The 15,177-nt window shown below is 40.2% G+C and overlaps 1 protein-coding gene across 1 annotated transcript in view; it reads right to left on the bottom strand.

Moving 5' to 3' along the window:
• LOC138978622 (uncharacterized) overlaps positions 1–14,788 on the bottom strand; it is a 64,599-nt gene extending 49,811 nt beyond the window's left edge. Inside the window, exons 1-2 of the mRNA XM_070351385.1 lie at positions 14,450–14,788; positions 7,158–7,282 (exon numbers count right to left, since the gene is read on the bottom strand). Coding sequence (XP_070207486.1) covers positions 7,158–7,214 — 57 coding nt within the window. The 5' untranslated portion in view covers positions 7,215–7,282; positions 14,450–14,788. The remainder of the gene's footprint in view (positions 1–7,157; positions 7,283–14,449) is intronic.
• Between the last annotated feature and the right edge of the window lie 389 nt (positions 14,789–15,177).

The following is a 15,177-nucleotide window of genomic DNA, read 5'->3' as shown; positions in this document are numbered from 1 at the left end:
GAGTTCCTGGGTATGAAATCCCCGAACGTTTTTTTCATTTTTTTGATAAATGTCTTTGATGACGTCATATCCGGCTTTTCGTGAAAGTTGAGGCGGCACTGTCACGCCCTCATTTTTCAACCAAATTGGTTGAAATTTTGGTCAAGTAATCTTCGACGAAGCCCGGACTTCGGTATTGCATTTCAGCTTGGTGGCTTAAAAATTAATTTATGACTTTGGTCATTAAAAATCTGAAAATTGTAAAAAAAAATAAAAATTTATAAAACGATCCAAATTTACGTTCATCTTATTCTCCATCATTTGCTGATTCCAAAAACATATAAATATGTTATATTCGGATTAAAAACAAGCTCTGAAAATTAAATATATAAAAATTATTATCAAAATTAAATTGTCCAAATCAATTTAAAACCACTTTCATCTTATTCCTTGTCGGTTCCTGATTCCAAAAACATATAGATATGATATGTTTGGATTAAAAACACGCTCAGAAAGTTAAAACAAAGAGAGGTACAGAAAAGCGTGCTATCCTTCTTAGCGCAACTACTACCCCGCTCTTCTTGTCAATTTCACGGCCTTTGCCATGAGCGGTGGACTGACGATGCTACGAGTATACGGTCTTGCTGAAAAATGGCATTGCGTTCAGTTTCATTCTGTGAGTTCGACAGCTACTTGACTAAATATTGTATTTTCGCTTTACGCGACTTGTTAATCCTGTCCTAATTTTGCGTTCAAAGTGCTACTGTGAGAAACTCTTAACAGCATAAAGAAATGTGAATAATAAATGAGCTCTACAAAGAGTAGTGTACTGCAGTAGAACCCCCCTTTAAAGACCTCAAAAAAGGTGAGAAAACCAGGTCTTAAAAAGGAGGGGGTCTTAACAAAAATGGAAGTAAAGTTACAGAGGTTATGAACAGAAAGTCTGAGAAAACAAGGTCTTAAAAAGGAGGGAGTCTTAAATTGGGGGGTCTTAAAAGGGGGGTCTTAAAAGGGGGGTTCCATTGCACTACTAGCACACTGATTCATGAGCTGTACAGACAAATTGACTTCGCAGTTTTCCACTGCACGCAAAAAAATCTGTGGATATTTCGTATACTATAAGTGTAGGCAATTCACAAAATGCACTATGTATACTTAACACTAACAGTAATTCCAAAAACAAAGAGACTGCCAACGTTCCAAAATTCAGAATCAAAAAACAAGAAAGGTAGATTGTTGGAACGTTTGTTATTGACAAAACAATACATTCACAGATATTTCGACCCAACGGTCTTTTAAGTGAACAGACAAACAAATATTCACACAAAACTTATCTTGATAGTTCTATCAGTTTACGTCCACTCGTCAGGAAGCCGAGCGAATGAATGTACAACTAACAGTAATGTAAAGGGGGTTTACAAAAGACTTTCAACAAATGAATGTAATGATTTTATGAAAAAGTAATCAACAATAATTTCAAACTGATAAAGGTATCACTAAAATGAAGTAGTTTAAGCTAACTAACTCATGTTAAGCACACAAATAGGTGGCTGTGTTGTGAAGGGCTAAACCATAACCTGCTGGCAACTATAGTGTTATGTGACAATACTAGTTTAAAACTCTAAAATTAGCTCAGAGCTGTACTCCTGTTTTGACAATCCAAATCATCAGTGACTTAGATTTACAGTTCAACATCTAAGAAAACATTAAACCTCTGACGGAAATTCACTTAACACCAACACACACATACTGACAATGCACTCTTAGTCTTAGTTTTATTACCTCTTCTCAAATTTTACACCAGTTCTCTAATTCAAAACCCTACTATACCACCTCCAAACTGCAAAGGCCACGCCCCCCCCCCCCCCACCTCCCTTAGGCCAATTAACTGGTTGCAAACACATGATGAGGGCTCTTTAGGATAAGCACATAGAGTGTCAGATTTCTTTGCACACCTCATTAGACACTTAATCCTCAAGCTAATATAGAGCTGCTGAACCATTTATTCATTACCGGTTTTCTTTGCTGCCACTTTAAAATCCCCCTGTGCCTCCTTGCCCTTGGCACCACTTGTAAACAGACCGGTTATGGCTTGCAAAACCACATAACAAAAAAACAGACTGGAAAACTGTCTTCTCTGATGAAACAAAGCTATCATGCTAAAGTGGAACCCCCCTTTTAAGACCTCGAAAAAAATGAGAAAATCAGGTCTTAAAAAGGAGGGAGTCTTAAAATGGGGGTACATCTACAGAGGTTATGAACAGAAAGTCTGAGAAAACAGGGTCTTAAAATGGAGGGAGTCTTAAATTTGGGGGTCTTAAAAATAAAAAGGGGGTTCCACTGTATCCGCCCCTCCCTGTCACTGCTTGCAAAGTTTGGTTCTGTCTTGCAAACCATAGGACAAAACAATGCTAAGAAGCATGGCTCTATTCTCCAATGTAACCAAAATAGCCACAATCAATAATAGATTCACAACGGAATACCTTACCAGACCCCTCTCCTTAACAGGTTACTAGTTAGGCATTGAAGCAAAGCAAAAACTGCTGGTTTTTTTACAAACACAATCACTGTACAAATTGTAAACTGGAGTCCGATTTCAAGCACTTTAATGTTTAAGCAAAAGACAGAGAAGCATTGATTGATTTCAAGCAATAGACTGTACCTTCTAGTGCATTCAATGTCCGTTAACATACACGCACAGACTCATATAATTTATCAATTGTATAATGCAAACTTCACAACAGCTTTAGATTAAAATAACCTCCTTACACCCCACCCCTTCTTACCAAACTTCCCCAATTTCTCACAATAACACATGCATACATGCACACACACACTCATAAACAAACATGTGTTGGCACACACAGGCTACAGTATAAAACTAGTTTCTCAAAAAAAGCAAGTTACAATGTATGCATAAATGTTCCAGCTCATACACTCACACAAACAGGGCCTATGGTGTCTCTATTGAAAAGCCGAGAGGGTGAGGGTACAGTTACAAATCGCTCAACCGTAACCACCTGGGTCCCAGAAAAGACCCGGGAAAAACACAATGCCACAACCACTATGTCAACACGGCGCATGCTCTAACCATCAAGGTTGAAAAATCATGTGCCGAAAAAATGGGCTCAAGGTTGTGAACCATGCACAATACCGTCACTGTTTGGATCTCCCATTCCCTTCCACCGAGATCCCCCCCCCCCCCCCCCCTTCATTTTTTGTGGTGTTTTTGACATGAATGAGTCTGCACACTTGCTCTCCTGTAGCCCCCCCCCCCCCCCCCCCTATCTCTCTCTACTGACATCTGTAACCCACCACCCCCTATTTTTTCTCCGCAGTAGTACTTGCGCACCTGCTCTTCCTTTTCACAGAGGCCTATTGTGCATTATTCTCTTTCGCTTCAACCACCCCTGATCGCCCTTTCCTCTTCTTTATCTTCTCTTTTCAGTTCTCGTACCATTTATCCCAACCAAGTTTAGTTCTCACCTCTCTTTCCCTCAGCACCCAACCCCCTCCATTTCCTGGCGCTCTCTCCCCGACTCCATGTTCTCTCACTGTTTCATCCCTTGTTAATCCCCCCTTTGCAAAATTCATGTTCTTTGTCTGTCTTTACTGAGTTACTTATCGGTTATCCACTTTTCCCTTCATATTTCATTCCTCGTCCTCTTTTCGCTTGCTTCTCATTCCAACTCTATTTTATCCTCGCTTCCAAACTATCACCTCCTTCACTCCTTCTGTATCCATTCTTCCCTTCTTTCTGCTCCCTTGCACAATTCTCTCCCTCTCTCTCCACTGAAGTCTCTGGGCACTCCCTCCTTTGCAAGCCCAAGGCTGGCAAATAAAATCTTGCCCTGGCAGAGAGAGCTAGGAGGGGGGTTTGGCTCAGACCAGAAAGGCAAGTCTCACTAATGCAGAAACCACACACTGCATGTAGCCAGAGAGAGAGAAGAAAACAACAGCTGAAGTGCATGAAGCCTCGTAAGTGTAATGGCCTAAATTTATAAACATCTCCCGCCAAAACGGGAAGGGGGGGGGGGGGGGGGGGAGCTTCTGAATTTCAGTGCTAACTTTACGGTGTCCCGTGCCTTGGGAAATCACAAGGCTTGTGCGACAATAACTTGGCCACAGCTACTGGGTTGTTGACAGTTGTGGGGTAATAAACGGACACAAAGCCACACATGTTGAGGCAAGGTGGTCCAAATTACAATGTTAATAACTCACCATGAATGATAATACCTGCTGCCCTTTTATGTTTCACATAATGATAAAGCACAGTATCGGACTGGGTGGCCGAGTGGTAACGTACTTGGTTTAAACAAGTTTATTCAATAAATTCCATTGGTACTATTACCGCATACATGAAACAAGAAATTCCTCCGAGGTAGGAAAAACACCCCCGTCCTTACCATTCTCACTGCCACCAACTGAGAAGGTTATTTCCCTTTGACCATTAATATGTCCCTCTATAAGTCCTTGTAGAATCTTAATCCACCAATAACTCCCTAACCGTGTGTTTGACTGGTCCCAATTTTTGTAAGGACCGTCTCAGGAATGTATAGAACCTGTTCACCAAGTTTGGTGACGATCGGTCCGTTCATTCTTGAGATCTATATGCGAACACAAACACACAAACAAACAAACAAACACATCGACCGAATCCTATACACACCCCTATACCGGGGGTGTAATAAGGAACATGGAGCACAACAAGCTAGGCTTATGAGCGTACTCTTAAAAGCAAATGAAATTTGGCGGACGATTTTAATATAACAAATTTGAAATAATGTCAAAATAATAATGGTAAATTATGGTAGACAAATAAAACATGTAACGCACTTGTGCTCGGAAGCGAGAGGTTGCGAGTTCGACCCTGGGTCAGGGCGTTAGCAATTTTCTCCCCCCTTTCCTAACCTAGGTGGTGGCTTCAAGTGCTAGTCTTTCGGATGAGACGAAAAACCGAGGTCCCTTCGTGTACACTACATTGGGGTGTGCACGTTAAAGATCCCACGATTGACAAAAGGGTCTTTCCTGGCAAAATTGTATAGGCATAGATAAAAATGTCCACCAAAATACCCGTGTGACTTGGAATAATAGGCTGTGAAAAGTAGGATATGCGCCGAAATGGCTGCGATCTGCTGGCCGATGTGAATGCGTGATGCATTGTGTAAACAAATTCCATCTCACAGGGCATAAATAAATCCCTGCGCCTTGAATATGTGCGCGATATAAATTGCATAAAATAAAAATAAAATAAACAAGAAGAGCAAACGCTCGATCGAGTCACTTTCGCAGTTCTGAATATTATATGAGGCATCAGATGGACAGGAAGAAATTGCTATTCACAACACAATACAGATGTAAATAATTTGATGTAAAGAATAATCCTATAAAGTTTGAATCAAATCCGATGAATAGTTTCAGAGATATGATATTTCAATTTTTTTCCTTCAAGACATACCTGTGACCTTGAAAAAGGTCAAAGGTCACCAAAGCCGACGTCAAAGTGTAGAGGTCACTGGGAGTCACGTTCACATAAAATTTGAGCCCGGTCACTTTTATAGTTTCCGAGAAAAGCCCAACGTTAAGTTGTGTGTTGCCGAACAGAAAAGGCTAGTTATCTCCCTTGTTTTTCTGATAACGTTCGTAAAAGGCTACAGATGTAAATACTTTGATGTAAAGAATAATCCTACAAAGTTTCAATCACATCCGATGAACTTTGTCAAAGATATAAAATGTCTAATTTTTCCTTTGACGCTGACCTGTGACCTTGAAAAAGGTCAAAGGTCAACGAAACCATCGTTAAAGTGTAGAGGTCATTGGAGGTCACGACTAAACAAAATATGAGCCGGATCGCTTTGATAGTTTCCGAGAAAAGTCCAACGTTAAGGTGGTGTCTACGGACGGCCGGCCGGCCGGACGGCCGGACAGACTAACACTGACCGATTACATAGTCACTTTTTCTCAAGTGACTCAAAAAATAAATCCCTGCGCTTAGAACTGTACCCACGGAATACGCGCGATATAAGCCTCATTGATTGATATTGAAGTGTGTATGTGTGTGTGTGTGCGTGCATGTGTGTACGTGCAAAGAGGTATCTGAGTCTCTGTGTGCCTGACAGGAGAGAGAGAGATCATATTAAAAGGGGTGTAGGTGCACACGTGCGTTTGTGTGTGTGTCTGCATAGACAGAAAAAAGACACCAACGCTAAGAGTAGAAAAAAAATGACTAGTATAAGATTGGAAGCTTGACAGAATAAACAAGTCGCGTAAGGCGAAAATACAATATTTAGTCAAGTAGCTGCCATTTTTCAGCAAGACCGTATACTCGTAGCATCGTCAGTCCACCGCTCATGGCAAAGGCAGTGAAATTGACAAGAAGAGCGGGGTAGTAGTTGCGCTAAGAAGGATAGCACGCTTTTCTGTACCTCTCTTTGTTTTAACTTTCTGAGCGTGTTTTTAATCCAAACATATCATATCTATATGTTTTTGGAATCAGGAACCGACAAGGAATAAGATGAAAGTAATTTTAAATTGATTTGGACAATTTAATTTTGATAATAATTTTCAGAGCTTGTTTTTAATCCGAATATAACATATTTATATGTTTTTGGAATCAGCAAATGATGAAGAATAAGATAAACGTAAATTTGGATCGTTTAATAAATTTTTATTTTTTTTTACAATTTTCAGATTTTTAATGACCAAAGTCATTAATTAATTTTTAAGCCACCAAGCTGAAATGCAATACCGAACCCCGGGCTTCGTCGAAGATTACTTGACCAAAATTTCAACCAATTTGGTTGAAAAATGAGGGCGTGACAGTGCCGCCTCAACTTTCACGAAAAGCCGGATATGACGTCATCAAAGACATTTATCAAAAAAATGAAAAAAACGTATGGGGATTTCATACCCAGGAACTCTCATGTCAAATTTCATAAAGATCGGTCCAGTAGTTTAGTCTGAATCGCTCTACACACACACACACACACACACACACGCACATACACCACGACCCTCGTTTCGATTCCCCCTCGATGTTAAAATATTTAGTCAAAACTTGACTAAATATAAAAAGATAAAGAGATCACATTTATGTGGGCGTGGAATGTGAAAATACAAATCAATGCATGCATTCTAAATTACAATTTACATCACTCAATTGCATCTGAATTACTTACCAGCACAAGAAGAACGTGAAATTTTACTGAGACTGGTAAAGGATGAAACAAATTCATGATGACAGTATATTCAGCACAGATTCAGGAATGGATCCATGTTATCTGCTGTTCTTGCAATCCGAAGCCTGCAAACAAATTTATACAAAACATCAATTATTCCCTTCAGTGCAAGTGTTTCAAAACCCCTTTGGTGTTGGTCTGTGACTAAAACTTGTAAAAGCACAGTAACACTGTGTAAAAGTGTAAGGCTCTGTGTGTTGGTGTTGGGGGGAGGGGGGGGCGAGGCGGTGGTTGGAAATGTACCACCACCAGTCAGTAGTAGACTAGTACATCATGTATAGTATACCTATACATTACAATTAACATACATGTGTCAGTGTGCGTTCGTGTGTGTGTGTCAGTCTCTCTGAGTCTGAGCACTGTCAGTCAACAAAAACTGTCAAGAACTGCTTATAAACATCAAAAGTGGTCCTTGAAGGATCACTGGTACTTAAATAATGTAATTCACTTTCTGTTTCACTCACAGACCAAGAAAACAACCGAAGACAACAAACAACCAAAAGTCCGTACACCAAGCCACTCACACACTGAAGAACACAAACACACACGAATACATTCCTGAATGTGGTGATGGCATTCACTGACTGAGCCAAAATTACACACGCGGTTACACCGTGCTGGAACTATGCCACACTATCTCACCCACAAGAATCTTGGGCTCTACAGAGTCACGCGGCATTGCACAATGTTTTTCCCTTGTGAGAATCAGCAGAGCGCAGTTCACTAACCTACATCAACGTTCTGTGAATATGGGGCAACAGCTGTAAATGCAGCTCACAGTGAACAACAGGAAGGTTATTAAAAACAACAATGGAATAAAAATTAAAACCACCCAGTACAGTACAAAATCACCCTTTGTAGTAGTACTCTTTCTTTCCTTCTTTCTGTCTAGTCTGTACCCTTTTCTTCTGTTGATTGTTTGGAAAGGTAGTTGTGGTGGTTTTAAGAAGTTAAATTCTCTTGACTGGCATGTTGTTAAGATTAATCTAACTTCTAAGTGACGGTAAATTTGCTTTTTTTCTGAACCGGACTGGCACTGGCAGTTTTTCAAATCTTGTTCAGAAGTTCGGTATGTGGGACTAGAAAAACAACAACAAACAAAAACCCATGCACATGCTTCATCGCTTGGTACTGGTCTCCATAGCTGGTAATGTGGTACATTATTCAACATGTGCACCTGAACTGAGTGGGTCAGCGAGTGGCATTGGTAGCGGTGTACCAGTACTACCATAGTCAGACTCACAAATACTGAGGTAGCAATCAATAAACCACACAATTTGTGTCACTTCTTGTTTTTGGTTGATCTGTCACTGTCAAGCTTGAATTAACTTATTCACATTATTCCTTAAGAAACATTGAAAAGAAAAATGGATTAATTGCCTGGCCTGGACAGTTACACAATCAAGTATACACTACATCCGTTGCCAAGATAACCTATAAGGGTTCCTGCAATGTATCGATCCTGATTCTGATTGTACACAGCCAAAATCTGTGCTGTCACTGCCAGTACTCTGACATGTGTTTTTGGTACATGTTTTTTTCTGCAGGTCACCTTTCTTTAGTTTTTGGGGTAAATTTATCAAAAATAATCAAATTAACATGTCCTTGTATACATGTGCAGACTATAAATTAAAAAAAAGTTTCTTTGGACTTACCAGTACCATCCCCACCACAATTGTCAGGCATGGTATTGGTAGTGTTAAAACAAACACACTTTTAATCCTTTGAATTACCTAGATCACAGATAAACCCTTAGAACTACCTTTGGCAGAGCAGTGTCAACTGTCATGGAAACAAAAAAATGTTGGCCTTATTTTGTTGGTGCAAAGCGCGCCAGTGGGTTTCTAATGCCTCAAATATGTATGCGTGCACCCGATCCTTGCTTAGGTAAAAAGTTACTCTCACTTCTAACCTACATTCTCATGATACCAAACATCATTGCTCCAATTTAAAAAAAATAGAAAAATAAAAGAAGAAAAAATGGCCTTTGCTCACCCTTAAAATAAACGACAACGCATGTAACCCTGGTATCACACAGCAAGCCATGCAGTTATCTCTATGAAGCATTTACTGATTCAGATTGACAATAACATAAATGAATCCTTATTAGACTAGAGATTTGTAATTGTATTGAACTTAAAGCACCAAGCCATAGTAATAAATTATACTTTATGCAGCATTTACCGATTGTAATTTAAATGTAAAGCTCATACAATGAATACATCATTACATGCAACATGTGTCTCCTTTTTTACTAATGGTAGGAACCTATTTTTGTACTCAACTTCCATACCAGTGTTTAAATGCACTGTAAATTTGTAACAATGGAACCTCTCTTTTCAGTTCAGAGACATCCTGCTTGCTGCCGCGCGAGCAGAGAAAATGTTCCCTCTTTATCTTCACTGGGCTGGCAGCAAAACCCCTCCACGAGGAGGTGTTTTCAGATAGCTCAGACACAGGGTGTATTAAGACCTTAGTTTCCATATATTCAATATTAATGAATTTAATCATGTCTGTAAATTAACCTCTATTCTTAGAATTTCTCCCTTCTAGTTTTAAGTTATTCTACTTCTTCTTCCTTCCTAAGCTGAAACTCCCACGTTTACTCATGTTTTTGCACGAGTGGGTTTTTACGTGTATGACGGTTTTACCCCGCCATGCAGGCAGCCATACTCCGATTCCAGGGGAAGCATGCTGGATATTTTCGTGTTTCCATAAACCCACCAAACATGGATTACAGGATCTTTTCCGTGTGCACTTGGTCTTGTGCTTGCGTCTACACACGAAGGGGGATAAGACACTTTCAGGTCTGCACATAAGTTCACATTGGAGATCAGAAAAATGTCCACCCTTTAACTCACTTGGCGGCCGCGATTTAAAATCACGACCTTCCGCACAGGATTAGGGTCCCACGGTAAGTCTCTTTTCTTTATTTCAAACAACTAGGGTTCATATAGTTTACAACAAATGAACTTAGTTCTACTACAATATCTGCCTCTTGCTTCTGGGAATTGTGGGATCATGTTAACCGATTACTTATACAGTTATAGTATTTCTGGTTTGAAATCTCACACTCTGGAAACAAAACAGACAGCCCTTCGGCTTCAGACCTACTTTGAACTTATTACTATTTCAGCATTCGCTGTGTTTTGTTTGAGAAATCACCTCCTATTTGTAGTAAAGTAACAGTGCCAATGAAAGCTTCCCTTGATACATAATACCATGGGTGCAACCTGGAAAATTCCAAAAACCGGCAAAAGTTGGGGTCCAGCTTTTTTAGTATTTAAAATGCCAAAAAAAACTCTCCTGGAACAAAAACATCGGCAGCCGATGCCGGCGTGTAGCCGGCAGAGTTGCACCCATGTAATACATGTTACTGTTAGTGTTAAGTACTGTTAGGCCAAAAAAAAAATAGGTCTGTTTACGGTAACCCGACCGACCCTAGTTTTTAGGCCCGACCCTAATCTTTTTTTTGGATCATCTGAAGAAAAAAAAAACGCATCCAAAATAGAGCTGTTTGCGCTCAAACAGCAGACGACAGAAGGGAGGTAAGCTCAAAGTACTGTTTATAGTTATGTTGGGCAAAAACAGGGATTGATGAGAAGAAATGAACTGTGAAACATCATAGAGAGGGGAGAAAAAAAAAAGAAAAAAGAAAAAAAAAGAAAAAAAAAAAAAGCCGACCTACAGTACAGACCCTATTTTTTCACCCTATGTTACCGTAAACAGACCTAATTTTTTTTTGGCCTTAGTGTTAGTTGTTTTGACTGCTTGACACGATTTGTTATGACAGATCTATACATTGTCAGTGTCCAACCTTTTTCTGTGAGGGTATGGATTCACCCTTTATCAGTTTTAAAAAAAAAGGCTAGCACAATCAGACCCACTATAGTTTAGAAATTGATAGAAGTTGCTAACTACAAAATGCTCGATTACTGAAAGATTTGTGTCTTAAGTACTCAACATTTTCAATTTATGACAAGTTTAGTGTCACTCATACAGCAACAAAATCCATAAACAGACCATAACTACGGTGAATGAGGAGCATCAAGAAAAAAAATAGTATAATAAAATATATGATAATGAATGATGCATGCAGTGATGTACATTTTTCTAGCAGCCTTTAGGACAATTGTCCTGAAGACTGAAAATCAATAGGACACAGTGTCCTGAGATTGCAATTTCAATAGGACAAAAACAAGACTCGTAAAACCGCATTTAAAAAGATTTTTCAGTTTAAATTCGTCCACCTTCCGCGACTGTCATGACTAGATACTCAAAGGATTGAATCACATTTCAAAGTTATTTGAACAGTTGTTGCTAATCCCTTTTCTTGCTTTGAAAAAACAACTTTCTCGCATATCTCTTGATTCTCCTTGTGTCCTGGTGCAGCAACAGCGTGTTTCCCATTGGTTTAAACGATTTATTGCTGAGTCAATGAATGCACTCGAGGCACCATATGGGTTCGGTTTTCTTTTTTTCTTCTTGATCCAACTTGAGGATAAATTAATTCAAAGAATCAGATCCCATATGGTGCCTCGTTCACTCAACAAACTGGTCACACACAGTGCATACTTTCGCTTGGCAAAACCAAAACCAGCTTTCCTCACGCAGTGTTTACTTTCGCTTGGCAAAACCGAAACAAGCTTTCCTCTTGAAAATTGAACAGTCCGCATGTCCGCTTCATTGTCAAAAACGATCGGACCCTTGACCACTTCTTCTGTAGGTTAATCAGACCTGTGTCTTGCTGGGGTTAAAGCTATAGGTCCTGGGGAAATTGGATCGGTCAGAGACCGGAGACCGACTAAAATGTACATCACTGTGCATGTATAGCATAAACAGTCAATCTGTTCCTTACATTCAGTATGACAATCTTTATAGCAATGTATTTTTTTTGAAAAAACGATAAAGTGGACTTTGTTTGGTATAAAAACTGGTAGCAGCCACCTTGTAGAGTCATACTTTGGGTGTAATCCACCCTTAAAAAACACGCGATGAAGTTGCGGCACTGATGGCTGACGAACTTCTAGTTCTACACTCTTCAACCCATTCATCAGTACTTTGGTCACAACCTAGTAAATCATTTGACATATTTATAACTTTCTCAGCTCCCTACAGGTTCCTCTTTCATGTCCCAATCCTATCCCACTGTCATAGTCTTTATGCTGAAATGGTGACACACAAGACACACGCACAAAACATGAGCCAAAAATAGACCAAGGAAATCAATACAGAAACTGGGTACTCATTACTTCTTTATATAACATCAGAAATTGTGAAAGAAACAATTGAAAGTCAGCAGCGACTTTCTTCCGAGATTTGTTAAAATCTCTTAGCAGAGATAGAGAGAGAAATAAGTATCCCTTCACAGACAGCCTATTGGGAGCATCAGACCCTCCTCAAGGGGGACCGAGATTTACAGAGCAAAGTCCCTTTGTGGGGGACGTATCGCAAGGTAATCTAGTCCTGAGGAGGACCATTGTATTTGTACCTAGACCAGACACGTGTTTCGACACTATTGTGTCTCATCAGTGGTCAGGTGGTACTGATGGCGAGAGTTGTCAACCCATGGTATCCAACTAAGAAGCAAACCATTCTCTGAATGGTAGCTTCTGTTGGCATGGGAGACTACCCTCATCTGACAACCCCAAGAGGATATCTGTGAAGGGAAACACTTTGATTTAAGGCCAAAGTGTAGAATTGATATTTATTAAGAAAGAATTTAGAAATGTAGACAAGTTTTAACCAAGAAATTAGGTAAAACAAGGGAAATTTGAAAAAGCCTAAAGGGAGGTAACTCTGTACCAGCCTGCAGATCCAGAAATGGATACGCGAACAAGTTAGATCTAATTTTGAAAATATTACTTCTTTATATGACAGAGTACATGTATACAGATCTGTTTTTCTTTGAAAAAAATGCACCAGTACAAAACCCAGTCTTAGCAGGGCCGGACTAGGAGGGGGGGGGGGGGGGGGGGGGGGGGGGGGGGGGGGGGGGGTTACCCCTGGCTTAAGCATGTACCTCCGAAACGCATTTTTTTTTTCAGGCAAATTTGCTGTCGAATTTACCTTTTTCGTTCAAGGAGAGGCTTCCTTTCCCTCCAGAAACATCCAAAAACGTTCAGCTTCAAGGGGGCTTTGCCCCCCCCCCCCCCCCAATAAGGGGGCTTTGCCCCCTACAAAGTGTCTTCGCCCCCTGGACCCCCATCTGTAACACCCCCCCCCCCCCCCCCCCCCTTACTACTTACCTAGTCCGGCCCTGCTTAGTTAGATAACTTAGAACACAACTTGGCAAATTTATGCCAAGTTGTAACAATACTACATTTGCTTGTAAACGGCTTACCCCCTCACAGATAAATTTTGCTTGAGTTTGGTCTCTAGATCTTCTTACTTACTTACTTATGCCTTTGACCCCGTCCGGGGCATAGGCCGCCAACAAGATTATCTCTTGTTGACGTTTCTGTAACGAGTACTTTTTTCCATGGATGAGTTGTTAGCCCTTAGCACAACCCCCAACCTGGAGGGCCAGGGTGTATACTTAGTCTGGCCCCATTCACCTCAGACCTGTCCGGCGTGGTTTCACCTGCCAGGAGCACTATGAAGGCTCCGGCCGGCATAGCTCTTTGGATCATCAGGGCACACAAGCTGCTACGCCACGGCAAGGCATATACACCAGTAGCAGTCTAGATCTTCTGCCTTATTCAAACTTTCAATTTTTGTCCAACTCCAAGTAAGTTAGTTCAATACTTTATGAGAGAAAAAACCAAAAACAAAAAAAACAGTGCTTTGTTCCCCACTCAACCCCCTAAAAAACGTGTCCAGTATATAAAGACTCAAATCCCACACATAGGTTACACCACAACAGCAACAACAACAAAACAATGAAGTTGGTGGTTGAGTACCGTTGAGTAATTTCACTTCACCATGTGCACAGTCGAGGTCTGCAGTTCGTTTACATGATTTATATACACATGTATGTGTATAGGCCTAAAACGGCTGACTACGAGTATGGAATTCAAACCGATTGAAAACAAAAACTAGTTGTACTACAGTCTTTCAATGGTTAGGATGCGGAGGCGGTCAATGAAAAGACATTCTCAAGCAATGCGCCATGCACACCAGAGGCTCTTGACTCCCCCTTCAAACAAACCTCTTCAATTGGTAAACAAAACACACTAAAAGTGTCACCGTTTCTGCCAGTCAAATCCAGATTCTGCCAAAGATATACTTACTTTATATATTTACAACATCCAGAGAACAACCAGACGCCTTAAGGTTGATGATCTGTACGGAAATACTCCATAAACACGATGTTTGTTCACCAAAATCGCTGAAGTTGTGGTGTCAAGGCCATTACATGCTTCTGTTTCTACCTATGTTGACGCTACCGCCACAGTGGTCCTTGATTTCAGCTAAATCAATCGAAGAAAACACGTAATCCAGAAGCTGTCCTTAAGAATAATTCCTTCAAAAACACCTGGCGTGTAAACCAGTGCTTGAAAGACGATCAAAATCCATCACAAATTGAACAATGTGTAGTGGCGAAGAGTACGAGTGAGAGAAAAAATGGCTTCCGAAATGCGGTCTGACTAAATACTACGCGGCCGCACGCGGCCTTGCACTACCTTGCACTACCAAACTAAAGCATGTACATGTATGTACTATTTTTTTTGTTTTTTGTTGTTGTATATATAGTATCTTCACAACATTATCTGACTTTATACCAAGTTTTAAGTCACAGAAATAAAAAATAAGGGAGTTATGATGTATTTTGCGACGATCTATCGAGCGAAAGTGAAAGCATCGTGGTTCAGCGTCCGACCATGTTCGCATTGATCTAAGAACGCAGGCTCAACCTCAAAATAATGAATGTTCATGTAATATTTTTATATATCTAGAATCTTCACAACATTATCATACTTTGTACCGAGTTTTAAGTCACAGAAATAAAAAAATAAGG

The sequence above is a fragment of the Littorina saxatilis genome, linkage group LG10 (genome assembly GCF_037325665.1).
Source record: "Littorina saxatilis isolate snail1 linkage group LG10, US_GU_Lsax_2.0, whole genome shotgun sequence".
Lineage (NCBI taxonomy): Eukaryota > Metazoa > Mollusca > Gastropoda > Littorinimorpha > Littorinidae > Littorina > Littorina saxatilis.
This window is presented reverse-complemented; position numbering and strand designations above follow the sequence as displayed.